This window comes from Nyctibius grandis, chromosome 11, assembly GCF_013368605.1.
Source record: "Nyctibius grandis isolate bNycGra1 chromosome 11, bNycGra1.pri, whole genome shotgun sequence".
Classification (NCBI taxonomy): domain Eukaryota; kingdom Metazoa; phylum Chordata; class Aves; order Nyctibiiformes; family Nyctibiidae; genus Nyctibius; species Nyctibius grandis.
This window is the reverse complement of record NC_090668.1, coordinates 6483-31529: the sequence shown is the minus strand read 5'-3', so window position 1 is coordinate 31529 and position 25047 is coordinate 6483. Positions and strand designations below refer to the sequence as shown.

At 60.7% G+C, this 25047-nt stretch overlaps 1 protein-coding gene across 1 annotated transcript; it reads left to right on the top strand.

Moving 5' to 3' along the window:
* The first annotated feature begins 13936 nt into the window (after positions 1-13936).
* Positions 13937-21945, top strand: GLI1 (GLI family zinc finger 1). The gene is made up of 11 exons (XM_068410430.1): positions 13937-14033; positions 14209-14304; positions 15592-15787; positions 16041-16203; positions 16307-16408; positions 16551-16691; positions 17303-17452; positions 17956-18120; positions 18587-18835; positions 18995-19274; positions 19643-21945. The coding sequence occupies exons 1-11, from the start codon at positions 13937-13939 to the stop codon at positions 21916-21918; spliced, it is 3915 nt and encodes a 1304-aa protein (XP_068266531.1). The 3' UTR covers positions 21919-21945.
* The last annotated feature ends 3102 nt before the right edge of the window (positions 21946-25047 follow it).

Genomic DNA, 25047 nt, shown 5'->3' with positions numbered 1-25047 from the left:
GGGTGCAGCTGCCCTCGGGAGACCTGAGAAGAAAGGCGCAGTCCCCACCTCCATCTAGCTGCCCCATTGTAGTGGGACCCCTGTGGGCAGGGTAGCGCGGGGGCACTGCAACCCTGGGAGTGCCCCAGCTCTGGCCTCATGAAGTGTGTGAAGATGGATGTGCATTCCCAGATGGAGAAAGAGCCACTGCCCCACTTGCTGAACCCTGTGCACCCCCAGACAGGGGCCATGGCAGCCCCCAGGCCTGCACCCTCCCCAGCCCCCCGAGGGGCCAGGGAAGCCCCCTGCTCCAGCTCTCTCTCGGGGTAGCGCCCGAAATCCTGCTCTCTCCTCATCATTTGAAGGCGGGATGATGTGAAGAGAGCGATGTCCCCTCCACGCCCGGGCCCGCGGCGCTGGGCAAGGGCCCCACCGGCCCGTGGGGCGAGGGGGAAAACGGCCCCACCGGGCCCTGGGACCGGCACGGCGCCCGCGGGTGCCGGCTGGGAGGCGGCTCCGCCCGTCGCCACCAGGGGGCGCTGCCCCGCGGTCCGCCGTGCCCTCCCGCGGGCCCGGGCGCCCAGCCCCGTACACCGCCCCCCGCCCCGGCACACCGGCAGCACAGCCAAGGCGCCCAGTGGCTTGGCCGGGGACCTCACGGGGTGTTGGGGTGAGGGGGGCTGTGGACACTCTGGGGGGTGGCCATCATCACGCTGGTCCCAGCGGCCGAGGCTGCTGCCGGCGCCGGCTCTCCTCTGCCCGGCTGTGCTGCCGCCCGTCCCGTAGCAGTGCCCCGGAGGGAGGTGGGGACCCACGCGGCACTTTCCTGTTCAGAATCCTGCCCTGCGGTGTCACTGCCACGAGCCTCTGCCAGGCCACGGTGGCCCTTCCAGACCACGGACAACGTGCAGAGTTTCCTGTCAATCTCAATCCCCCCTCCCGGCAGTTCCCCCCCAAACCACAAGCCAGCTCAGGGTTTCCTTGGCAGCACCCTGGGCAGAAAGGCTCACTGAAGCCACTGGCTCCCTTTGTCCTTGCCAGGGGTCTCACGAGGGAGATGGGTTTGCTCCTGCTGGGTGGCAGGTCCAGTGCTGGGGAAGGTGGTCTCTGCTCAGTGATGCCCAGGGCACTGGCACAGGCTCCGTGCGGATCCCCGGTGGTGTCTGGGCTACCCAACGTGCTGAGCCCGTGCTGCCCTGCTGGGAGGTGTCAGCCTGAGACATCCCACTCCCTCCTTGCAGCTGCACCGGGACACCTGCACAGGGCGCTTTGGCCGCTCCCAGCTGGGGTAGTGGGAGGCGCTGGCACCTTGGTCGCCAGGCTGCCTCAGTGGGACCAGGCTGGGCATTAGGCGTGTTGGCTGGTGGTTGTACGTCTTGCGTGTGCGCATGCTGTAATTGTGCTCTACACACAGGTGTGCACTGTGCTTGCGGGGGGTGTGACCGTGTGTCTGTTCACATGTGCACAAACGCATGTGTGCGTGCTTCTGTGCATGAGTGTACACAGATGCGTGTGTGCAGGTGTATCTGTGCGCCTACCTGCTGTCTTCACCCTGTGTGCTCACGCACAGGTGCATGCACATGTGCCCACCTCTGTATATGCGTGATGTGTGCAGATGTCGCATGTGCACACATGAAGGCATGCGGGTACCTGCGCCCACGTGTGGGACCTGTGCGTGGGCACGGGTGCACGCGGGTGCAGCTGTGAGTGTGAAGGACGGCCCGCGTGCGGGACCTATGCACGCGCACGGCCCGTGTGTGTGGGGTGCGCGTGAGCCCCGCGCGTGTGCCGGGCCGTGGCGGGCGCGCGTGCCCCGCGTGCGCGCGTGTGCAGGATCCAGCCCGGGTTTTCGGAGTGGCTGGAGCCGGCGGCGCTCCCGGCCGGGGTCTCCGTCCCGAGCGCGCTCGGCGCCGCCGCCGCCCAAGTTGGCGGAGCGGGACCCGCCGCCCCGCGGCTCCGCCAGCGTTGCCGGGACGCACCGCCCCCGCAGGGCTCCGGCAACTTTCTCTGGGCGCCTGGGGCGGGCCGGGGAAGTGCGGGGGGCGCCGCGCCGTCCCGCCCCGACCGCCAGGGTCCCCCTGGATGTGCCGCTTCTCGCCCGGACCGAGCCGCAGCTGCAGCCGGGGGAAGGGGGAGCGCGGCAACGCGGGGACCCGCCGCCCCGCCCGGGGCCGCTCGGAGCCGCTCGGAGGTAGGAGCCGTCGGGCGAGTCGGGGCCGCGAGCAGGGACTCGGGGCGCTCGCGGGCCCCCCGCTCCCCGGAGGAGTCGGGATGGCGCCAGACCCTCCGCTGGGCCGCGCCGGGGCCGTCCCGCTCCCGCGTCCCGTCGGCGCCGGGGAGGGAACCTCGACCGGGGCTCCCGGCGGGGCGCGGGCCAGGAGCGCAGTCGGACCGCGCGGTGCGGCTGGGGGCCGTCCTGGGTATGACGGGGCGAGTGTGCTCGGGGGGACCGTCAGCGCGAGGCGGGCAGAGCGCCCCGGCCCCGCCGCGCTCCCCGTCACGTACACTCGCGCTCACACCCACTCCCACGCCCTCACGCTCCCGCCGCGCTTCGTGCGCCGGGTGGGTGGGCTGCTCCGGCCGCGCCGCTGCTGTGCCCGCCCGTGAAGCCCTTCGCAGCCCGAGGAGGCGGGGGCTGGGCTGGAGCAGGGTCCTCCAGGCTCCTGGGCGGGCAGCCCCGGCTCCGGGCAGCTCCACTGCTGCCCGGATGGGGAGTGTTGGACCGGGAGCAGCGACCGGGTGGAAGTTACTGCCCTGGCCCGAGTGACGCAGCAGCTGCAGGACTGTCCCCTGGCTCACATCAGCGGTGAGCAGTGCTGTCCCGCCACTGCTGGTGCAGGCTCCTGGCCTTCCTGAGCCCTCTTACCCTGGGCCAGTCGTGCTGTATGCGGGGCTCTGCCAGCCGTCTCGTGGGCCTCTGCACCCAGCTGCTTTGGCAGGGCACAGAGCTCACTGGCCCAGCCCGTGCGCCCCGCAGCCGGAGCAGACGGCGGTATCCCCACCAACAGTACTCACCGTTCCCGGAGCCCTGGGCAAGGCTCCGAGGGGAGGAGGGTTGGGCACTGGGACAGTGGGTTCCCCTGCTCCCCTGTCAGCCTGCGAGGCCATGTAGGCAAGCATCTGGCAGGAGTGAGGCTCAGGGAGATTCTGCACACCCCAAGGAGCCTCCCAGAAAGTGCAGCGAAGTGCCCAGGTCTTGGCGCACCTCAGCTTCCCATCCTATGGGCCCTGGGGCTGCGCTTCTTCCCTCCCCGTATGTGCTGTAGTGGAGGCTGCCACAGATGTGTCCCACACCTGGGAATCCTACAGTCATAGAACAGCCCAGGTTGGAAGGCACCTGGAAAGGTCATCTGGTCCAACAGTTTGTGGGAAAGGGAGCCCAGATGAGTTTATCAAACCTCTCTGGTTTTGAAGGGAGGGCAGAGCTGCTTTTTCACATCACTTGTGGAGCACCTTGAGTCCTTGCCTGTGCCAGTTCTGAGCGTCCATCAGTTCTCCTGCACGCTAGCACAAGGACTGCTGCTGGCTTTAGTACTCGGAGAGCTGGCGCTGGGGCCAGGTGGGTTGGGTGAGGGAGCTCAGCCTTGAGTCCCTCTACAGCTGAGACCAGGCTTGACCTCTCTGGCAGATGGCTCCAAGTGCCTCCTGTGCTCTACTGGATGCTGACCCTTTGGCCGCCTTTCTAAAGCCTCCAGGACCGCTGGGTTCAGGTGTTGGCTCTGTGTCACTCTCTGACATGAGGAGTCTGGGGCCGGCGGAGCAGGCTGGCCAGGGTCCGGCATGGCGCAGAGCAGGAGGGAACTGGCATTGCCAGCGTGAGAAGCCCCTGAGCAGGGCATTGTGAGACCTGGTCAGCTCAGCTTGCAGCTGAGCATGAGCTAACCGAGCCTATGTGGGCACAGGCCACCCTTTTTGGGGTCTGACCAGAACTGCCTTCAAGGTACCCCCAAACTGCACCAAGCCCTCAGTGAGCCAGGCAGGCAGAAAGGCTAAAGGCAGAGGAAGTGTCTCTCTGGAGAATTACCCTCTATGTGTCCTGGTGGCTGGAGCCAGGCCCTGTGCACACATGTGAAGTCCGGATGGTCCCTAACCAGAATGGGGGTTACTCAGCACTGTGGTGACAGCCTGAGGGCTGCACCTTTCCAATGAGAATGGAGAGGCAGGCAGCTGGGTCTGAGCGGAGCTGGTTGGCTGTGGCATTTGCAACGCTGTGTTTGGGGACTGGGAAACTAGTAGATACTCTAACCGCAGCTAGGGTCCCGTGCCCAGCCCTGGAAGGGATGTGGGGGCCCAGCAGATGCTGCTGGATACCTAGATACCTGAGTTTTACCCCACTCTGCTCTGTAGACTACGTGTGGCAAACCTGAGCTGATGGATGTGGCATCCTGAGGGTGGTCATTGTATTTTGGTGCAGGGGCAGGTTGCAGGGAAGGGAAGAGGAAGCAGCTGGATGAATTTTCTCCTTCAGAAATTCAGACCTAGGAAAACTTCCCAGTGTGGCTGGGTCTGCTGTGCCCAGCCGAGGCAGAAACTGCCCCTGTGGGAGACAGCGGATGGCAAAGGCATCTGTGCTGTTGTGGGCCTTTGAAGCTGGTTTATTGATGCACGTGTCTCTGCATAGCGCGAGCTGGGTTGGTCCATGCCCTCCCTTGAGCCTTTCCCCAGCATGGTGGAGGTTACTGTTACTCAGCAAGGCTCTTTGAGGGCAAGGGGGTCTGCTGGAAATGGAGACCCTGGAGCAGATCCACACCAAAACTCCCTATGCTTGGTAGGACCCCCAAATTCCCCAGCTACCAAGGATCCCAGCATCTCTGAGGAGACTGGCACGTACTGACCTGAGCCCACCAGCGTGCATCCTCATGCATCTGCCAGCCCAGCTGCCGCTGTGTCCATGCATGAGCTCCCAGTAATGTTTTTGAGTGGACTTGTGAGGCCTTCCAGGCATCTGCTTGTAGCCAAGTCACTGGTTGCTTGTGTGTGTGTGGGTCCTCATCTCCCCCATGTTCCAGGACCTTTTCTATCTCAAAGACAAGCACAAAATCAGGAGCAGGTTGGGCGCGGAAGGTCGCCAGGCCCCTGTGGCTGGTCAAGTGGGAGGCGGTGGAACAAACTCAGTACTGCGTTCCCCTCGCAGTGCTGGAGCTGGCTGAGCTGCGAGAATCTCTCTGGAGCAGGGAAGTTTCCATCCGGGGGAGTGAGTCAGCGCGGACACCTTGTGACGCGTGCTGTCGTGTCAGGGCAGCCTGAGGAGGGGTGGGTATTGAGCCTAGGCTTGGAGGGGGATTTGCGGCTCACTGTCCAGAATGTGTGAAGGGTGGGTGGGCGTATGGGCTGGAAGACATGAAGGCCCTTCTTCCAGTGCAACTGCGGGATGCTGTTAATGACATACTGCAGCTCCGGACTCCAGCTGCAGTGCTGGAGAGGCTGGCCAGCCCGTAGTCCCTGAGGAATACCATTCTCTCCACCACTCCGACATGCTGTACGAGGGTGCACACCCTTGCACATCCATGCATATGCATGCACTCTCATGTACACTCATGTAGACATGTTCACATACACACACACACATATGCACACCTATACATGCGCATACCCATGTGTGACATGGCTTTTGCAAAAGCATATTTGTGGTGTTGGCTTTCCTTCCTTCTACAGGCCACTGGGCCTGTTCTTGTCCATCTGTACTGACGTACTAGAAGAGGGAAACCTTGAGCGTCTGGTAGTTGGTCAGAAGGGAGAGCAATCCTCCTACACCCAGGGTGTCCCCCAGGAGCACGTATGTGCATGCATAGCTATGGTCATGTATACAGAGGGACCTGTTTGTGTGTGTATGTACATACCTGTATGCATATGTGCACAATTATCTACCTAGCTGATGTCTTGCATCTGTGGTACTGGAGTCTCTCTGTGTGCTTCAGTTTCTTTCAGTATCTTCTCCTGGTGTTTAGCAGTCTCAATGAAGTGATAAATAAAAAAGGTCCATTGGATGGGTCCTTGGTGAGACTGAGGGGATTCTTCTACAGAAATCCTCGCAGGAACACAGCTAGTGTACCCACCCCAATCCTTATAACACATCAAAACCCTTCAGAAGCTGCAGAATAACAAGGTGAACAGCTGATAAAATAGCTGCTCAGAGTGGGAACAAGCAGCAAAAACACAGAGTCGGGTTTCAGCTCTGCTGCATCCAGGTCTGAGGCTGGGACCGGTTGGGGAGGATGTTTCCAGATGTGGCGCAGCCCCACTGGCAAACTCTCACCCCTGATCTAGGGGGAGCAAAGCCCTGGCTGGTGCCCCCCATGGTAGCAGGGAACGTGGCCGTAAGTGATAGGGTTGTTGTGTGTATGGACAGAGCAGGTCTCCATTCAAGGAACAGGAAAGCAGGCGTCTGTGCCACCCATCTCCACCAGCGGCAGATACTTCGGGAGAGAAATGTGTGTCCCGGCTCCGTCCCCCCCCCCCACCTCTCAGCAGGCAGAAGGCGTCTCCTGCCCCAAAGGAGGAGCAATTTATGCTTCCTAAATCCCCAAGTGCTGTGTGTACCTTGCTCCATGCTCAGCATGTCAAGAGACAGGCAGTTCCACAGATTAAAAGGGATTGCTATTGTATATCTAATCCTTTAATGACTGCTGAGGTCCCTGCCAGGTCCTGCACATCCTCCTGCTCCCTTCTGAGGAATCCTGCAGGATGGAGCTGTTAGGGTGGGAACAGGCTCAGTGTGAGCTACTCTGACTGCAGCGGGGGGATAGATGACACTGCAGCCCACTGCCTGCTGTGTCCTACCTTTGCTCCCGCTGGACGGCAGGATTTCCTGCATTGCAGACCCTGTTCTCAGGGTGTCCCTCCATGTAACACACGAGCATGTTGAGTTGGGGGTGATGCCTTGATGCCATGCGTAGGAGCTGTGCCTGGCAGGGGCTCCCACAGCCATGACTCAGAGCTGGGCTTTTATGGGTCCCACATGTTCAGTTTTGCTGTTTCCCTCCAGCACTGGGAAGGAAAGGGGAAGCATAAAAATTCCTTATAGCAGCTGCTGCCATGTGTGCACCCCCCCTTACCCTCACCCCAGAACCTTGCCCCCACCCAGACTCCAGCCCAATGAAGGTAGGGGCCAGGGAAGTGGCTTTACGTGAGCCATTTTCAGGGGTAGTGTGTGCTGGGGGCCAAAGCAAACAACATGCAAGCCCGTGACAATCGCCTGCCTGCCCTGGGACCACCTATCAAGCACCACCACTCATGCCCGGCTTGCCACGGCTTCCGGAGTGGCTCAGCTTGTGGTTGAGGGCCGGCGGTCCCGGCTTTACAGGAGGAGCAGGCGCAGGGAGCGGGGAGCTGTGAGCTCCCACCCTGCAGCCCTCCTCCATGCGCTGTTTGTGCCCTGGGATACACTGGAGACCGGGCAGCCAGGGCTGCACCCCAGGCTGGCCTGCCTTCCCCTCTTCCCAAAGCACACGTGTGTTAGCGTGTGTTAACGTGTCTAGAGGCATGTCAGTGCATGGTCATGAGTGGGTGTGGATGCATGTGGGAGCGAGGGGCTGGATTGTTTTGCCCCCTGCTGAGATGCAGAGCATGGGTGGTGTTGTACTGTGGCTTGCATAAGGCTGTGCTGCTGGAGGGATGGGTGGGCTGGGGAGGGACCTCTGGTCCTTACTGGAAGTGGTGCGAAGGGCAGAGAAGAATTTTGGCATGGGGTGGGGAATGAGGATGTGTTACGTTTTCTGAAGGTGGCAGCCGGGGCTGGAGAAGGGAGGCAGGGAGGGAGAACTGAGTGGAGGATGTCCTGAATCTGTCCTGGCATGGATGTCTCTGCCCCTTTCCCTCCACACACGTGTAAACTTTCCCCGAAGCTGGTTCTTCTCTGCCTCATCTTTTCCAGGCAAGGGACCACCTTGGAACAAGCTTGGCAGCCCGCACCAGCATGGGATCATGACCCAGAATCGTCCCCTTTCAGACCCCCTGAACCTGAAGCAATGTGCTTTGTGGCAGCTGCAGTCCTGGGCAGATTAGCTGCCCCATGCAGAGGAACTTGGGCTCGCCCTAAAGGCCTGGCCTGACAGTGGGGTCAGAGCATAGCAAGGCAGCTGGGCGGGAGGTCTGCACATCAGTTCTGCTGGAGGCAGAGATGAGAAAGCACGTGGGGTCAGGGGAAGCAGCTCCCCAGCAGAGACTGGCCTGGTCCCAACTTGGTCCCAGGGCAGGGAAGAGGGTCTTCTTCCAGGGGGGAATTTCGACGTCTTTGCCCCACTGTCGCTGGCCTTTCCCCACCCTCAGCAGGTGCCAGCTGTGGCGCCTGGGGAGGCTGTACAGCGTGCAGGGAGACAGCAGAGCTGGGGAGGAGTGTGGTGACACTGCCAGACCCCACCTGCCCTGGGAGGCAGCTAGGATGTGTCCCCTTGATCCTGGACAGTCGCTGGCACGAGGGAGCGTTGGCTCCTCGGCAGCTCTTTTCCAGCCTTGCTCCTTGCACCTACGTGCCGCAGCTCAGCCTGGTCCTCTGCCGTGTGCCTGGTCTGCGTCTGCAGAACTGCCCCGGCTGTGGCTCTGTCTGAGCTGCTCCCCCAGTGCGCAAAGGCAGATCTTAAGCCAGATCAATGTTTTTCCTAAGGCCCTGTAGGGTTAAACCAATTGGGTGTGTGGCTGACCTTGGGTCACAAGACGGCTGAGGCAAGGGCTGCAGCAGTGTCGGCAGGGCTCCGTGCCTGTGGCGGGCTCAGGGGTTTGCGTACCCCAGGGCTTGAGCCCACCCTTCCTCCGGGGGAAAAAAGATACGCAGTCGTGGCCTTCTGGGGTGTCTCCTCACCCTAGCCCCTGCCGCACCGCTGGACCCTGCTCTCTGTCTGCCTCTTCCCTCTGCTCTGGCCCTCCGTTGCTCCCTTAGCGAGTAAGGGTTTGGGGTGACTGGGCCTGCAAACATATAGTAGCTCCCTCTTAGCTACTGTTGTAGCTCCCAACATGCACGTGTAGACATGCACGTATGCACATTCCACACATATGTAGACATGCACAAGCACGCGTGCAAACACATACATCTGTGAGTACATACACACAAGCACCCCCCCAAAACATACTCACACATAAACACAAATCCCTCTCCACACATGCAAACACATATGGCCCAAACTTGTGCATTCACACACATGCGCTTACAGAAACGCAGATGCCCCCATGCATGCACACACAGAGCCCTCCCCCAGGCCCCCCACGCTGGGGGCTGTGCTGGGCGGGTTGATGGATTGTGCCACACACAGATCAGCGCTGCTTGTCTGTCGGCTGGGATCTCGGCCGCATGGGCTAATCCAGCCCTGACATCACATTCCTCCACAGCGGGACTCCAGGGCGGTTAACCCTGCCGGGGCTGGGCCTGGGGCGAGAGATGATGGGGACAATGCCGAGGTGCAGACAGGGACCCCCACCACCCCTGCGTGCTGGGCTGGATGGCGGCCACCCTGCTGCAGCACGCTGCACCCACCGCTGCGGGCTGGCCGGCCCTGGGGCTGTCAGAGCTGGTCGGGAGCAGGGAGCGTTCCTGGTGCGTGGCAGGAGCTGGGGTGGGGGTCTGCCCTGTCGCAGGGTGCGGTGGGGTGCAGCTCGCCGCTTCCTCCTCTTACAGCCGGGTCTCCTGAGGGCATGCATGTTCCCTGCCTACGTCTGTGTCTCTCCTTCCTTCCTGCTGTCTCTGGTCCACCACCCGTCAGCGTAGGCATCCCGACCGTCGTCCTGCGGTACGAGCTCACTGCATCTCCTTTCCCTCTCTGCCTCTCGCGCCTTCTCCTCTGTCTCCTTCCCTTTTCCACCCCATTCCCCAGTGTCCTCAGGAAACTGGAGCCAGATGACAGATTTTAGATGTGTTTGCAGGAAATAAAAGGCAAGGAGCTGGGGGGGAGGGGGATGGCCAGTCCTGACCCCCTCCTGTGCGGCGTTCTGGCGTCTGGAGCCAGCCCTGCTTCAACTGCTCCTGCCGCTGGCTGCGCTCCTTGTTTTCTTGGCAGAGAGGAGGAGGAATGTGTTTCAGTTTGAGTTTCTTGGCAGGAGGAGACCGAGGGAAGATTCCCCTCAATCCCGGCTGCGCCTGGCTCTCAAATTTATGCCCATAGGCTGCGACTTGGGTGGGCCGCGGCGGTGTGCGGCAGGCGGGGGAGGCGAGCGCGGCGGTGGGGGAGCCGCGGGCCAGTTCCCATTGGCTCCCTGCGTCCCCGGCCCCCTCCAGCTTCCCCTGCTCAGGGGGCCGCCAGGGTCCAGGGAGCCCCAGCGGACCCCGTGGGCTGGGGGGAGCATCCTGCATCTGGGACCTGTGGGCCCTGGGCACTTTCTGCCTTGCATAGCCACCCTCATATGCTGGTGCTCAGCAGGAGGGACATGCGGCATCGGAGAGAGCTGTGTCACTGCCGTCATGCCCGTCTGGTACCCGCCTGCCTCCAGGCTGCCGCAGCGGGGAGACCCGGCCCTTGTCAGGCTGGGTCTGCTCGCCAAACTTCTTCCCTCTGCCTGGACCCAAGAAGGAGAGGCTGTCTTGGCGCAGCGGGACCCTGGCCCTCCTGCTGTACCTGGGTGGCCGGGGACTAAGGCTGGTGGGGACCAGAGCCCCACTGAGCTGCCCCCAGTCCTGCATGGTGCGTGCCGGAGGGGGCACAGAGGCGATGCCATCCGAGGCAGGGAGACGGTGCCCAGGGCTGGGGAGTCGTGAGACGGAGTGGTGTGCCTTATGCTACACACCTGTGTGTTCCCCGTGTGTGGTGGTATGCTGTTGCACGTGTGTGTGCTCTGTGTGCTCGCATGTGCTCCATGCATGTTTACGTAAACCTGTGCACATGCATGTGTTGTGCGCATGTGTGCTGTATGAATGCACATGCAGCTTTGGACATACGTGTTCTCTGGTGTGCAAAAGTATGTGCACGCTGCATGTTACACAGGTGCTGTGTGCATGCACATGGAGTTTGTGTGGTGGTCACTGCAGGTGTGTGTACGTGTGCTCTGTGAATGTGTGTGTGTGTATGTGTGTGCAGGGATATAGCAGATGGTGGGCACGGCAGGGGCTGGCACAGGTGTGCATAGCAAGGTGAATGGGGCTAACAGTGGGCAAGGCAGAGGGGACATCACAAAGGCTATAGGTGAATTAACACTTTTCATGGAAGTGGTAGATGCCCCACAGATGGTGCCCCATCTGCTTGGAACTCAGGGCAGCAAGTCCCCAGTCCAGGTCAGGGTGGGGAGCTATAGGCAGATGGGAGCTAGCTGGGCCCCAGGCAGGGCCCATCGTCCCATTGCTGCTGCAGCAGGTCGGTGCACCTATCTGGACAGGCACAGACCCACTCCCCTTTGGGCTGCAGTGGCCACATATGGCTACTGCACTGCATGGTAACAACCTACCTGCTCTCATATAGAGCAAGGAGCTGGTGGGCTAAGACTGTGGGTCTAGAGCAGCCTGGGGGAGCTCAGGTGACGGTTCTCGGGAGGAAGAGACAGGGGGCTTTGGCTTTGCTGAACTCCAAGACCCCCCATCATCTCCCAGCTGCACATGTGCCTCTCCAGATATGTGCTGATGTATGTTCATGCATCTGTGCGTGTGTCTGCGCAGATGTGAAGCTGTGTGCACAAAGGGCTGGGGGGGGGTGCTGTGGTTGACTCCACAACTAGACAAACTTTTGTGTGGGGCTTGCAAATCCTCTCTTCGTTAGATGTTGTGGCTGGGGTAGGGGGCAGATGGGAGGCTTCCGCTGGAGCTAATCCCCCAATCTTTGCTTCAAGGCCCAGGTCCAGCAGGCAGGTAAGAGGCCGCTCCTCTGCCCCTCTCCCCTCGTTTCCTACTCATCTCTCTTTCCCTTGCCTGCCCCCAGCGCCACCACCTTCCCGGGTACCTCCCTCCCCCTTTGCCTGCCCTGCTGCCCCCCCCCCTCCATTCTTCCTGGCTGACACTCTCACAAAGCCCCGAGACAAGCTTTCAAAGGGGCAACTCATGCGGAAGAATTGCTGCCCCCCTCACCCACCCTGTGCTCCAAACGCAACCCAGCACTTTCCCAGCGGGGTGAGGGGCTCCCACTCCCCTAGACCCCTTGTTTGGGGCAATTCCCTTGGTCTCTCAAAGCGGAAGGCTGAGGGAGCGGGAGGCCTTGTTCCCAGCGCCACCCACATGTGCCTCTCACCCTGTGGTTGTTTCTCCTTCCAGAGCCTCTGTCCTTCACGTAAGCTTCGGGCGTCTTGGGGCAGTACAGTGACCGCGGGTGGGGATGGAGCTGAGGGCCAGGACCTGGGTGCAGAGGCTGAAGGCACGGACACAGCTGGAGATCTGACCACGGGTAGGGCCAGGCAGAGCGGCAGGTGGAAATGAGACCCAGGTACACGGCAGGAACCTGCAGGCAGGGTTGCGATAGTGGGCTGGGCTGAGCCCTACGGGCAGAGGTGCGATGTGTGGGTGGAACAGGGCAGGGTTTTGACCTGCAGGCAGGGTGGGGACCCATGGGCAAGGCAGGGTGGGTGGGACCTGCAGATGCTGCAAGGACCCACGATGAGGGCAGAGCAGGGTGCCAGCTCGGGTCCTTTTACCAAGAATGGTTCTAACCATCCGTGCGTTAGTTTCCCCTTTCAGCAGTTAGCGCTCACAGTTTTGACATCTATGCGTGTGCTTGAGTGCGGATGTTTGTGTGGGTGTCTGGGTGCACACGTGTTTATTTCATCCCCCCTGCAACAGAGGCGGCAGTTGGCTTGGGACTCTTGCTGGCACAGGACCCTCTTAGTACAGTGCCAAGCGTGAGAGCACCTTGCTAAGTCAGTATGCGGGGATGCTTGTGATGGGGTGACCGCAGAGTGCCCTGTAGCAGTGTCACTGCATGTGCCAAGTTATCAGAGGTGGCCTTGAACTGGGCAATGGTCTGATCTGTACTACAGTCCTTGTGCTTAGGGTGTGGTAGCTCCCCCACGCTGGTGCCACAAGGGGCCTGGGGGCCTGCCAGGCACTGTGGGCATGGGGACAGACATACTTGCTTTGGAGGGGGTGGTGGATGGGCTCCATGTTTGGCCAGGTGGCTGTGGTGACACAGAGCTGCCATGGCTTGTGCCTCCTGCCCCCATCTAGCCCGCTGGAGGCGTGCAGTTTTCCGCATGGTTTATGTCTCTGCAATGTCAGCAAGGGAGGAGGGGGATGTGGGGGGCTGCACCCTGGTCCCGCAGGCATCTCCTCTTGCACCAGCTTGTTTTCCCTTCCAGGTACATATGGGCCTGTGCTCCAGGCGGGGAAGAGCCCCCAGCTCCAGGGAGAAAGTGGGAGCCCTTAGGGCAGGGGGGGCCACCCTGATGGGAAGGGAGCACTAGGATCTGTACGTGTGGGAGGGGGCAAGGGAAAATGCCAGGGGCCACCATGGCAGGGTGGGGGTCCCCAGAGTTTTTGGGTATGTGGAGATATTCATTGGTGGTTGCTGCTGAGTCAGATGCCCTCTAGCCCAGTTCCTCTGCCTAGGACCCTCGTTGTTCGAGTTTGTGCCCCAAAATGGGGGGCACAGGGTTTCCCCCTTTGTCACCTGCCCTTCCCGCCTTGGCAGAGCCCCCGGGACGTCGCTTTTCCGTGGGCTCGGGACAGAGGTCTGTGCTGGGGGCTGCCGTGAAGCGGCAGCACGGAGGGGTTGTGCGTCGCGGGTGGGTGGGTGCGGGTCCCCGGCGTGGGGGGTTCAGGCCATGGGCAGCGCGGGGGTGGACGTGCGATGCGGGGAGGCGCAGGGCGGGGGCCCTGGGAGACCCTCCGGGCCGGGGGGCTCCAGCCGCGGCGGGGGCGGCCCGGGCGGACCCGCTGCCCGCGACTGTGCTGTACTGCGGCGCCCCCTGGCGGGCACGGGACAGCGCCGGCCGCCACCGGGCGCGGGGCTCGCGGGCGGGCGCGCAGCCCACCCTTGTCCTCCTCAGGCCCCGACCGGCTCCAGCCCCTCAGCGAGGACCAGATGTGCTCCTGCGCCTGGCCAGGCCCCACCGCGACATGTTCAACCCCGTCAGCCCCCCGGCCACCGGCTACGCTGAGCACTGCTGCCTGCGCCCACCCCACGGACCAGCCCCGGTTGCCCCAGGGCCACAAGGTCGGTCGTAGCCCCCTCATCCTGGCCAGTGCCTGGGCCCGAGCAGTGCCTGGCACGGGCGCGAGGGGCACCCGACTTCAGATCCAGTCCTCGGGTTCAGGGATGCTCTGGGGATTTCCTCTCCCCCTTGTGCCACCCACCCTAATACGTCTTCCTGTCTTCTCCCCTCTGCCAGGTTTTGATTTTCCCTTATGCCATCAGTCAAACCTCATGAGCAGTCACCGTGGTTATGGGTTGGTGCCAGGAACCGAGCACCCAGGCAGTGGTGATGGTAAGTCTCCAGTCTTGGGAGGGCGTGGGGCAGGTAGGGGTTCTACAAGGGGCTCAGGCATCTCCTGGGGATTGTGTTGGTTGTGTCAGGAGCGTAGGCGTGTGTGCTGAGAGGGTCGGGCAGTACTGGGGGCAGTGGCGCCTGTGATGAGAGAGGAGACTGCTGGGGCTTCAGGTATCTTTCCTGGAACAGTGATGACTGTGTAAACAGGAGGATTTGTGTCGGCAGTGGCCAAGGGGATCAGGCACTTTTCTTGGGATGATACCAGCTGTAGCAGGGAGTATGTGTGTGTCAAGGGGTTCAGGTACCCCCCAGGAACATTGATGGCTGTGGTAGGGGGGGACACGGCGCTTTTGAGCCTTGCCACAGTCCAAAGCCAGCAACAAGTATGAACTGGGAGACCAGTGACTGGAGAGGAGCCCTGCAGAAAGGGACCTGGGGGTGCTGGCTGACAGCAGGCTCGATAGGAGCCAGCAGTATGCCCTGGCAGCCAAGAGGGCAAACCTCATCCTGGGCGGCATCAAACACAATATAACCAGCTGGTCAAACGGGGTGATTGTCCCGCTGTATTCAGCGTTGGTGTGGCCTCACCTTGAGTACTGTGTGCAGTGCTGGGCCCCACCATTTTAGAAGGATGTTAAGGTATTCGAATGCATCCAGAGGAGGGCAACAAAGCTGGTGAAAGGGCTGGAAGGCATGTCCTGTGAGGAGCGGCTAAGGACTTTGGGTATGTCTAGTTTGGAGAAAAGGAGGCTGAGGGGCGACCTCATAGCTCTCTACAGCTTCCTGAGGAGGGGAGGTAGAGATGGAGGTGCTGATCTCCCTGGGATCCAGCGATAGGACGTGTGGGAATGGTTCCGAGCTGCGCCACGGGAGGTTTAGACTGGACATTAGAAAGCATTTCTTTACCGAGAGGGTGGTCAAACACTGGAACAGGGTTCCTAGAGAGGTGATCGATGCCCCATGGCTGTCAGTGTTTAAGAGGCATTTGGACAATGCTCTTAATATCGTGCTTTAACTTTTGGTCAGCCCCAAATTGGTCAGGCAGTTGGACTAGATGATCGTTCTAAGTCCCTTCAAACTGAAATATTCTATTCTATTCTATTCTATTCTATTCTATTCTATTCTATTCTATTCTATTCTATTCTATTCTAATCAGAAGCTAAGTGGCACACTCGGGGTACTCCTCCAGGCTCCGAAGCACCAGGCTTGTGTCCTTGGGGGTTTCTTCAGCCTCCTAGGACCCATGCTGAGAGGAGTGCCCCCCACTCTCTACTGCCATCCCAGGCTCACGGTTCTCAACGCCCCGTGGTGCAGGCAAACTGGGCAAGAAGCGGGCACTGTCCATCTCACCCCTGTCGGACTCTAGCATTGACCTGCAGACGGTAATCCGCACCTCACCCAACTCCCTTGTTGCGTTCATCAACTCCCGCTGCGCCTCTGCCAGCGGCTCCTATGGCCACCTCTCCATCAGCACCATCAGGTGGGCACCGGACTTCAGCCTCGCTGGCATGCATGCAACCTGTCAGTCTGGGAGCCTGAATGCCGATTGCCAATTTGGTGTGCCTGGGTGTGCCGAGTGCCTGGGGTGAGGGCTAGGGAAGGCGGGAGCAGAGTGGAACGGTGGGTTAGGGGAGGAGTGGCTGGGAGTTCAGACACCTGGGATCCATGGCTCGGAAGACCTAAATTTCTGTCCTCTGATGGTGTCATCTGCTCGTCCCTCTGGCTCTTTGCAGTCCATCACTGGGGTACCAGAGTCCACCAGGTCAGCAGAAGGGCCCAGGCCATCTGTACAGCCACACCCCGCCCCCACCACCATGTAGCTCCCACGAACGCCTGTCCACCCACCCAGAGCTCCTGCACCATGCCCCGGCTCGTGGGACCCTCAAACATTGCCAGGTAAGGGGGCCTTGCATCCACATAAGCGGTGCATCCCGTATAAGCGGTGGTCCAATGGGCGTCTCAGTGCTGACTGCTTTCTGCTTTCCCCCTGCCCCGATAGCAGCTAAAGTTGGAGTGGAGCCTGAGCAGCCCTCTGACTGTCAAATACGCAGAGGAGAGATCTGAGGGCGACATCTCCAGTCCAGCTTCCACAGGCACCCAGGTACTCCCTAGGCCTTGAGACACGCACCTCCCCCCCGCCCACATCTTCCCCAGGGCTCTACGCTCCTCCCTGGCCCCACTCGCAGTAACAGGGGGCACGAGGGGTCGTACCTGGGAGGGCTCATCTGGCTGCGCTCCCCCAGGACCCCTTGCTGGGGATGCTTGATGTTCGGGAAGATCTGGAGAAGGAGGATGGGAAACCTGAGTCTGAGACTGTGTATGAAACCAATTGCTACTGGGACGGCTGTGCCAAGGAGTTCGATACGCAGGAGCAGCTGGTGCATGTGAGTTAGGTCCTGCCTGGGTACACCCAGTCCCAGAACCTGCCCTCAGGCTGCTGGTTGACATCCCCCTGTGTCAACCCACAACTGTCCTATACTGGGCCTCTCCTCTCCCCGCCCCGCCCTGAGAACTCGCCACACAGGTGCACGATGTTGGAAGTTGCCCCTAGGAAGGGAGGGACACGCTTCCTCCACTTCTCGTGGGCAAGTTCTTCGTGACCCTCTCGTTCCATGTCCCTAAGGGGAACACACAGTCTGGACTTCCTCACCCCTAGGGCAGTTCTCCTGAACCACTGGTGGATCCAGACTTTCTCCTTTGCTCTTTGTCTCCCTCCAGACACTCCAGCTCTCCTATATCCCCTTGACTACCCCTCAGACCACCTTGACCCCTATGTCTTCTCTTGGTCCTCCCAAAATAGCCCCCTAGCTGTCTCCTGTATCCCCTGCCTCCTCCAGACACCGACCACTCTATTTTCCCCTAACCTCTGGTGTCTCCACCCACCGTCCCAGTGCCTCTACGTCCACTTCTCCCATGATATTTTCTTAAGACGCCTGTATCTTCCTGACCCTCGGCGCCCTCCCCTGTGCCACCAGTGATGCCCCTCTCTCCTCAGCACATCAACAATGAGCATATCCACGGGGAGAAGAAGGAGTTTGTGTGCCACTGGGCAGCATGTTCCCGGGAGCAAAGGCCCTTCAAGGCTCAGTACATGTTGGTGGTGCATATGCGACGTCACACAGGCGAGAAACCTCACAAATGCACGGTGAGCTGGCACGAGCCTTTGCAAAGCCTCGGCTAAGCTGTGATGCCTCACACCAGGCAGAGCTCAGGGCAGGGTGCGAGATGGCCCATCTGGTGCATGGCATTGAGGGGGACATGTGGTGGGGAAAGTGAGGTGGGAGAGACAGGGTGGTCAGGAGCGTGGTCGTGCATGATATAGAGTGGGGTTCACGTGTGGCAGGCCAGAGCCCGTGTGATCAATGGCATGATAGAGATGCACAGGAGGTAAAGAGGTACGTAGCAGGCTGCGTACAGCACGGCCGTGCGGCCGGTGCACAGAGAGGTGGCATGACATAGGCCAGAAGGGTAAAGGGCTGTGCAGCGGTGTGAGGACACGCAGCCGAAGGAGGGCAGGCGTGTTGTGCGTTGGTTGGGACGTGTGATACGTGCCCGTGGCAGATGTGCCATGGGTATGTAGTGTGGGGGTGATGCGGTACAGTGTCTGTTGAAGCTGCGTGGCACGTTTTGCCCTGCTTGCCTGCGCAGTTCGAGGGCTGTAACAAAGCCTACTCACGCCTGGAGAACCTCAAGACGCATCTGCGCTCACACACGGGTGAAAAACCCTACGTATGTGAACACGAAGGTTGCAACAAGGCCTTCTCCAATGCTTCTGACCGGGCCAAGCATCAAAACCGCACTCACTCCAATGAGGTACAGACCCATCTGGGGCTCTTTGCACCCCTTTGGGCTCCCCATATGCCTCCTGATTAGTCCTGTACTCTCTAAACTCCCTGCATCCCTGTTTTTTTTTTTCCTGTGTGCCCCTACTCCCTCCTCGCCTGCTCTAATAAAGCATGGCCCCCTGCTCCCTTCCTCGGTCACTTGCATTCCCACCAAGGTCCCTTTACCCCCTGCCCCACACCTGTGGAGCACCGTCCTTGCATTCTTCCTCTGGCTCCCTATGACCTCCTCCAAGGCCCTGCTGTAGCACCTAACGTCCATTTCAAGGGGACTCAGCCTCTTTGATCCCTTTCCACCCTCAGTTCCCTCGGTTCTCGAGCCTACTTGAGAGGGAGGGGAGGGGGATTTATTTCATGTCCAGCTGGTACTTTGTCAGGAGGGGTCTCTAGTCAGAGCTAACACCCTCCCTCCGCCACGCCTACCTTGTCCCTGACAGAAGCCCTACGTGTGCAAGATTCCGGGCTGCACCAAGCGCTACACAGACCCCAGTTCCCTGCGCAAACACGTGAAGACGGTGCATGGCCCCGATGCCCACGTCACCAAGAAGCACCGAGGGGACGTGGTGCCAGGCCGTGCACTGCCCACCCCCAGTGGCCCCCCAGACATGAAGCAGGAGAAAGACACAAATGGCGCCACTGAGGCCCGGAAGGATGACAGCAAACTCTTGGTGCCTGACTTGGCCTTGGTAAGGAGCTGGGGGTGCAATGACAGAGGGGGGCCTGGCCAGGCCTGTCGGAGGAGTCATCTCAACATCTGGCAGGGTGCAGGCTTGCAAGTTGCATGAGGTGTGTAGTGGATATCTGACCCCCCCTTTTCCTTGGTTAATGTTTTGGGTACCCCCTAGAAGCCGCAGCCCAGCCCAGGCGGGCAGTCGTCCTGCAGCAGCGACCACTCCCCACTCGGCAGCACCACCAACAACGACAGCGGGGTGGAGATGGCGGGCAACGCAGGTGGGAGCTACGAGGATCTGTCCACACTGGAGGATGTCGTGCCCGGTGAGCCCATGGGCACCTCAGGGCTCATGGCCCTCCACAAGCTAGAAAATCTTCGCATTGACAAACTGAAGCAGAGGAGGAAGCCATCAGCTACCAAGGGCCTGAATTTGCCAGCCATCCCCGGAGCCGGTGAGACTGTGGTTCCCTCCCACCCGGATGCGTGGCCAGTCACACGGGCACTGTGTCAAGAGAGGTCTGGTTTGCAGCCAGAGAGGTTTCCGCATCTTCCTTTCGCTAGTGGTGGACCCCCACGTCTGGGCTGTACCCCATCTTCGGACTCAGTTGTCTTAAGGGTCTTTTCAAACCTAAATGATTCTAAATGATCTTCTGCCCCCTCTTTGTTGCAACCACTTGAATCTGCTTCCTGTCCTAGCAGGCACTAACCACGGAAGAGGCTGCATCCTGGTACCGGAGGTGGCTGCCCGTTCGTCCTCTGATGGCTGGTGCCATGCTGTGTCCTGCATGCCCTGGTATAACTCCTCCTTTTCTTTCCTCAGGCCTGCCTGGGGAGGCGCCTGGGATCTCCGTGCTGCCGCCAGCTGCCTCGAACCGGCGCATCGTGGAGCTGTCAGCAGCAGAGACGGGCATGCCACCGAACGAGCGCCGGAGCAGCGCCACCAGTACCGTAAGCTCAGCCTACACCGTGAGCCGGCGCTCATCCCTGGTGTCCCCATACCTGGCCGGGCCACGTCTGGGTGGCGAGGCAGGGGCGACGTCCGCCGGGACGGGCCTGGCAGACGGCTACGACCCCATCTCTCCGGACAAGTCGCGACGCTCCAGCGATGCCAGCCACTGTGGAGGGCTGCCAGGCGTGGGCAGCCTTACCCCGGCCCAGCGCTACCGGCTCAAGGCCAAGTACGCTGCAGCCACAGGCGGCCCACCCCCAACCCCGCTGCCCAACATGGCGCGGGTGGTGGGCACAGGTGGCCACAGCAGCTTACCTGGGGACTACCTCGGGCCGGCCGAACCCCGCTTCCTTGCAAACGGCTTGCTGCGAAGGCACAGTTCCAATGACTACCCTGGCTATGCAGGCAGCGTTCCCCCTCACCCGGTGCCTCGGAACGGTGTGCGGCGGGCCAGTGACCCTGCCCGGACGGTGGCCAACCCTCACGCTGCGCCCAAGGTGCATCGTTTTAAGAGCATGGGTAACGTGAATGTGCTGGGAGCGGGCAGAACTGCTCTGCAGCCCTTGGGCGGTCCTGATGCCAACCTTCAGCGCCACGTCTTCTCCCCACGCCCACCCAGCATTAGTGAAAATGTCTTTCTGGAGAGCGTGAGCACAGAGGGCCAGGGCCCAGGCACGGCGTCCAGCTTGCTAGAGATGGAACGGTACTTGAACTGCTCTGAGGAAAGCTTCCCGTGCCAGGGGACAGGTGTGGAGCGGCAGTGTGAAGGCCTCTATGGCAGCACTCACCGGACCACGGAGGGTATGCAACTGAACCCGGGAGGGCACAGGAACACAGAGGAGGGGTTGCTTCAGTCCGAGTTCTCCCTCCCTCAATGCCAGATGAACCAGCACTTTGTGAGTATGCATGCTGGCAACAGGACCATGCCACCTCCTTGGGATGAAGCTCCCCAAGGCAATCTGGAGATGAGCTCTGGGCAGTCGAGTGTCAGTGCTTCTGCTGTTGCTGTGTCTGGGCCACACTGTCACCATCAAAGTACTGAGTACCCACTACCCAGTTCTTGCGGGCAGCAACCTGAACTTGTGAGCTCATGCCAGGACAGTGGATTTTCTCGGGGGCACCAGCTTAACCGACTACAGATCAAATCTGAGCAGCATTACCCAGCACCTGCCCCAGCACTTGCTCCCTGCCAGAACGCCAAGCTTGCTGGGCCCACGCAGCCTCCTCCATCATTTGGCCAAGCCATGAATGTAGGGTCTGGTGGTTACCAGTCCGAGGAACAGGCATCTGTCAGTTACGTGGGCATGTTGAGCCCGGGTGCTAGAAGAGCTCAGACCCCCACCATGCAGACCAAAGAAGTGATGGTCCGTAGCTATGTGCAGGCCCAGCAGGCTCTGATGTGGGGCGACCAACTAGCCTCCAAGGGAGGGGAGGCTGGCATGGGGCTGGGCAGTGAACCTGGGCAGTGCCAAGCCATGCAAGCACCGCTGTACCTCAGCCCCAAGTACTCCAGTTACCAAGCCAAACCAGATCACTTGCAGGGTCTGGCAGAGACCCAGCACCTCCTGAATGCCCCATGCTTCAACCCAGAGATGGTGCCACACCCACCGTGTGGCCCTAAACCACCTGGTCACCAAAACAGTCTGAACTATGTGGGCAACTTGGCTCAGCCAAGTCATTCCTATGAGGGTGTGCAAGCGAGTTCCCGACGTGTACTTCGCTTTCCTCTCGCCTGCCCCACGCCTGAGGGGCCCAGTAATGCCCTGCTGTATTACCCAGGCCAGGGCACACATGTGCAAGTGGGCAAAAGCGGGCATAAGCTGCCGGGCCAAATGGCAGCAAGCTGTGGGGATCCCAGGCATTACGGTGGGAGCTTGGAAGGGCTCAAAGGCAGCTCATATTATTACCTAGATTCGGGGGAGCAGGTGGCCAACAGCCTGGACTCCCTGGACCTGGAGAATACGCACCTTGACTTTGCTGCCATTGTGGAAGATCCAGAGACGCCTGCACTGCTGCCTGGGCCCCCGAGCCCTGGCGGTGGCCTCCTGCTTCCTGCATCCGGTGGTGCGAACATGGCTGTGGGTGACATGAACTCCATGTTGAGCACTCTGGCAGGGGAGAGCCATTTCCTCAACTCCCTGTCCTAACTAGGAGGTACCAGCCATCGGGTGGGCATGTCTGCAACCAGGGCGAGTGGTCCAAACCACATTTAGGCAGAGGCGTGAAATCCCTTCTCACATGCAGATTTATGCCTGGTGCAAGGCGGGGAAGGGAGGTGAAACGCCCCTGGAGTCTCCCCTTCTCCAGTCTCTGAGTGTCAGGCTCTTTCAGGGGAGGGACATCGCTGGGTCCCAGACACAGCCACAACCCTGATCGGGCGCTTCGGGTCATCTCGTGTGGGGTGAACTGGTTTTACTGAGCACTTCCATTCCAGTGCCTGGAACCTTTCCCTGCCTCCCTCTGCCCTCTGGACAAGGTGGCCCTGGGCAGTCCTAATGTCAAAACCAAAGAGTTCCACCCTCCCCAGCCCTGTGGGCAGGCCCCATCCCTATGTTCCCACTGTCCCCCCCCCCCGCCGCCCTCCACCTTAAATCCCAGTGTTTGTCATAACTGCGGTCACTCCTTGCTTGGCAAGCCCACCCCCTGCTCCCCTCCAGGTTGCTCAAGGAGGGAGAAGGGGGGAGGCAGTTCACCACAGGGATGGTGGCAGGGGGCTTGAGATGCCTGGCACTGCCTGTGTTGCTCTCTGCATAGCGTGCATATGTGTGTGTATGTCTCTCGTGTGGGTGTTATCCCGGTCTTCCTTTTGTTTGAAAGAAACAGCAGTGCCTCCCCTCCCCATTAAACCCTTTCTCAGGGGAGTGTGAGATGTGTGCCTTTTTATCCCTGCAGATGGGCTCCAAGCTGGACCCCTGTGCCAGGTGCTGTACAGCCCCCCCGCCCCCTCCCTCTTTCCCTCATCAGGGACCAAGACCTGCAGAAGCACCCCTCTCCGTTTGGATTTGGGATCCAGCCATAGCACGTGCCGCGCAGGCCAACCACACGCCGATTCCCTCTGCAGGGGTGGGGGAGGAAAGGGCAGTGCTGCCCCTGCGTTGCAGACCTGGCAGCGCCGAACAAAAGCACCAGCAGAAGCACACCGAGACCCGCGTACGCTTGGAGGCATAGTTTCAGGATATGGCTCAGTGCCTCTGGGGCTATGCCTGGATCTGAGGCTTTTCCTTCAGGCCATCCTGTCATCTCTGGGGACTACTCTAGGCTCTTCCTCAGACATTAGGGCACCACCTTGGCACCTCTAGGGCTGCTCTGAGTGCTGGGCACTCCGTACGGTCTCTGGGACTGTCTAGGTGTGTTTGGGGCTGCTCTGGGGCTTTTCTGGGGGCTCTGTGTGGCCTTTTGATGGGGCTGAGCTGCTACGTGTTCTCTAGTGTTTTGAGGGCTGCCTTGCTGCTTCTGCAAGCTGTCTGGGCTTCCCAAGGCCCCTAAGGGCACGCTCTGTGTCTTCAGGGCAGCGCTAGGCATTTCAAACCTATAAATGGGGCCATCCTGGTGTCTCCAGGACTCTTTCCAGGCTGTTAGTACGTTGCTGGGGGTGTTGTCCAGGTCTCTGGATGTCTTTGTGCTGCTCGAACTGCTCCAGGAGTGCTGGGGCATTCCCAGTTATTCCAAGGCTCCTGCAGATTCTTTGGGCTTTTGCAGAACCTCCAAGTCATGCGCAAGAGCGTCTTTCCTGGTCCCTGAGCCTGTTCTCAGACCAGCTGGGGTTCTTTCAGGGTCTGAAGGTGTCCTGCCAGAGTCTCGGGGGCTTTCTGGGACCTTCCAGGTGCTGTGGGGTCTCTATGGGCGCGGTGGGTTCCCACGGGCCGCGGGCTCCCGGCCTTTCCCGAGCGCGGGGGATTTCCTCAGGGCCCCGAGGCCCGTCCTGCCCCGCAGGGCTGCACCTCAGGCCCGCGGGGAGCGGCCAGGGTCTCCAGGGGCTGCTGCCGCTCCTCCTCCGCGGCCCGCGGGTCCGTTTTCGGGCGGTTAAGAGGGTCCCTGCGCGTCTCCGCGGGCCGGCGCCGGGAACCGGCGTTTCCATGGCTGCGGCTCGGCGTCAGCCCGCAGCGAGGGGGCGGGGAAAGCCCCGCGCGGGGCCGCCCCCGCACGGAGCCAGCTCGGTCTCCACCCGCGGTGCCGACCTCCGCATGAGCGGCCTGCCCGAGGACGCGGGGCAGGAGATGGAGCAGCTCTTCTCCCAGTACGGCAGCCTTATCACCGCCCGCATCCTCGCGGACCAGGTCACAGAGGCGCCGGGACGCCCCTGGGGGAGGGGGGCTGCCCGGATGCCTGGCTTCCCAGGAGCGTCTCTGGGGCAGGGGGGCGGTTCCTGGATGCCGTGGGTGGGCGGTAAGGTGTCTAGGGCGGGATTCCTCGGGCACCCGGGTCCCACAGAAGGGTCTGTGGCGGGGATTTCCCAGATACCTGGGTCCTGCAGGCGTGCAGCAGAGTCTCAGGGCTCTGCCCCCCGGACTCCCAGCACGCTCCCAGTGGCTCGCAGGGGGTGGGCTTCGTCTGCGTTGACAAGCGCGTGGAGGCGGAGGAGGCCGTCCAGGAGCTGCACAGGCAGAAGCCACCGTGTGCTGCCGAGCCCATCGTCGTCAAGTTCGCCAACCGTCTGGGCCAGCTGCGGCTCATTTTCTCCCCAGGCTGGTGCCAAGTGGGGACTGCGCCCCCCTCCCCTCTGACCCAGGAGTCCGGAGGGGGTGTGTCTGCTCTCTCTCCCCTTTTTTTCCCATTTGTTTTTTAAAAAAAATCTCTCCCTTACTCTGCTTTTCTTTCTGTCCCTATTTTTCCCCTCTCTCTATCCCAGTCTCCCTAGTATTTATTGCTCCATCTTCATCCTGCTCTCTGTCCCTTTCTCTTGCTCCATCTCTCCGTCGTTCTCCCTGTCACTCATTCTCTCTCTGTCCCAGTCCCTCTCTTGTTCTCTGAATCCCATTTTCTGGCTCCCCGTGCCTCACGAGTTTTCTATATAGCTCTGACTGTCTTCCTGTCCTTCTTTTCCCTTCTCTCCCCCTCTGTTCTGCTGCCCATTGCTGATTTTTCTTCCTCTTTCTATGTGTCCTGGTCCTGTCACTCTCTTTGTCTGTCCCTGTACCGGTTTTACCTGGGATGGAGTTAATTTCTTCATCATAGCTCGTATGGGGCTATGTTTTGGATTTGCGATGAAAAGCGTCGATAACGCAGGGCCGCGTTAGTTATTGCTGAACGGCACTTACGCATCATCGAGGCCGCCT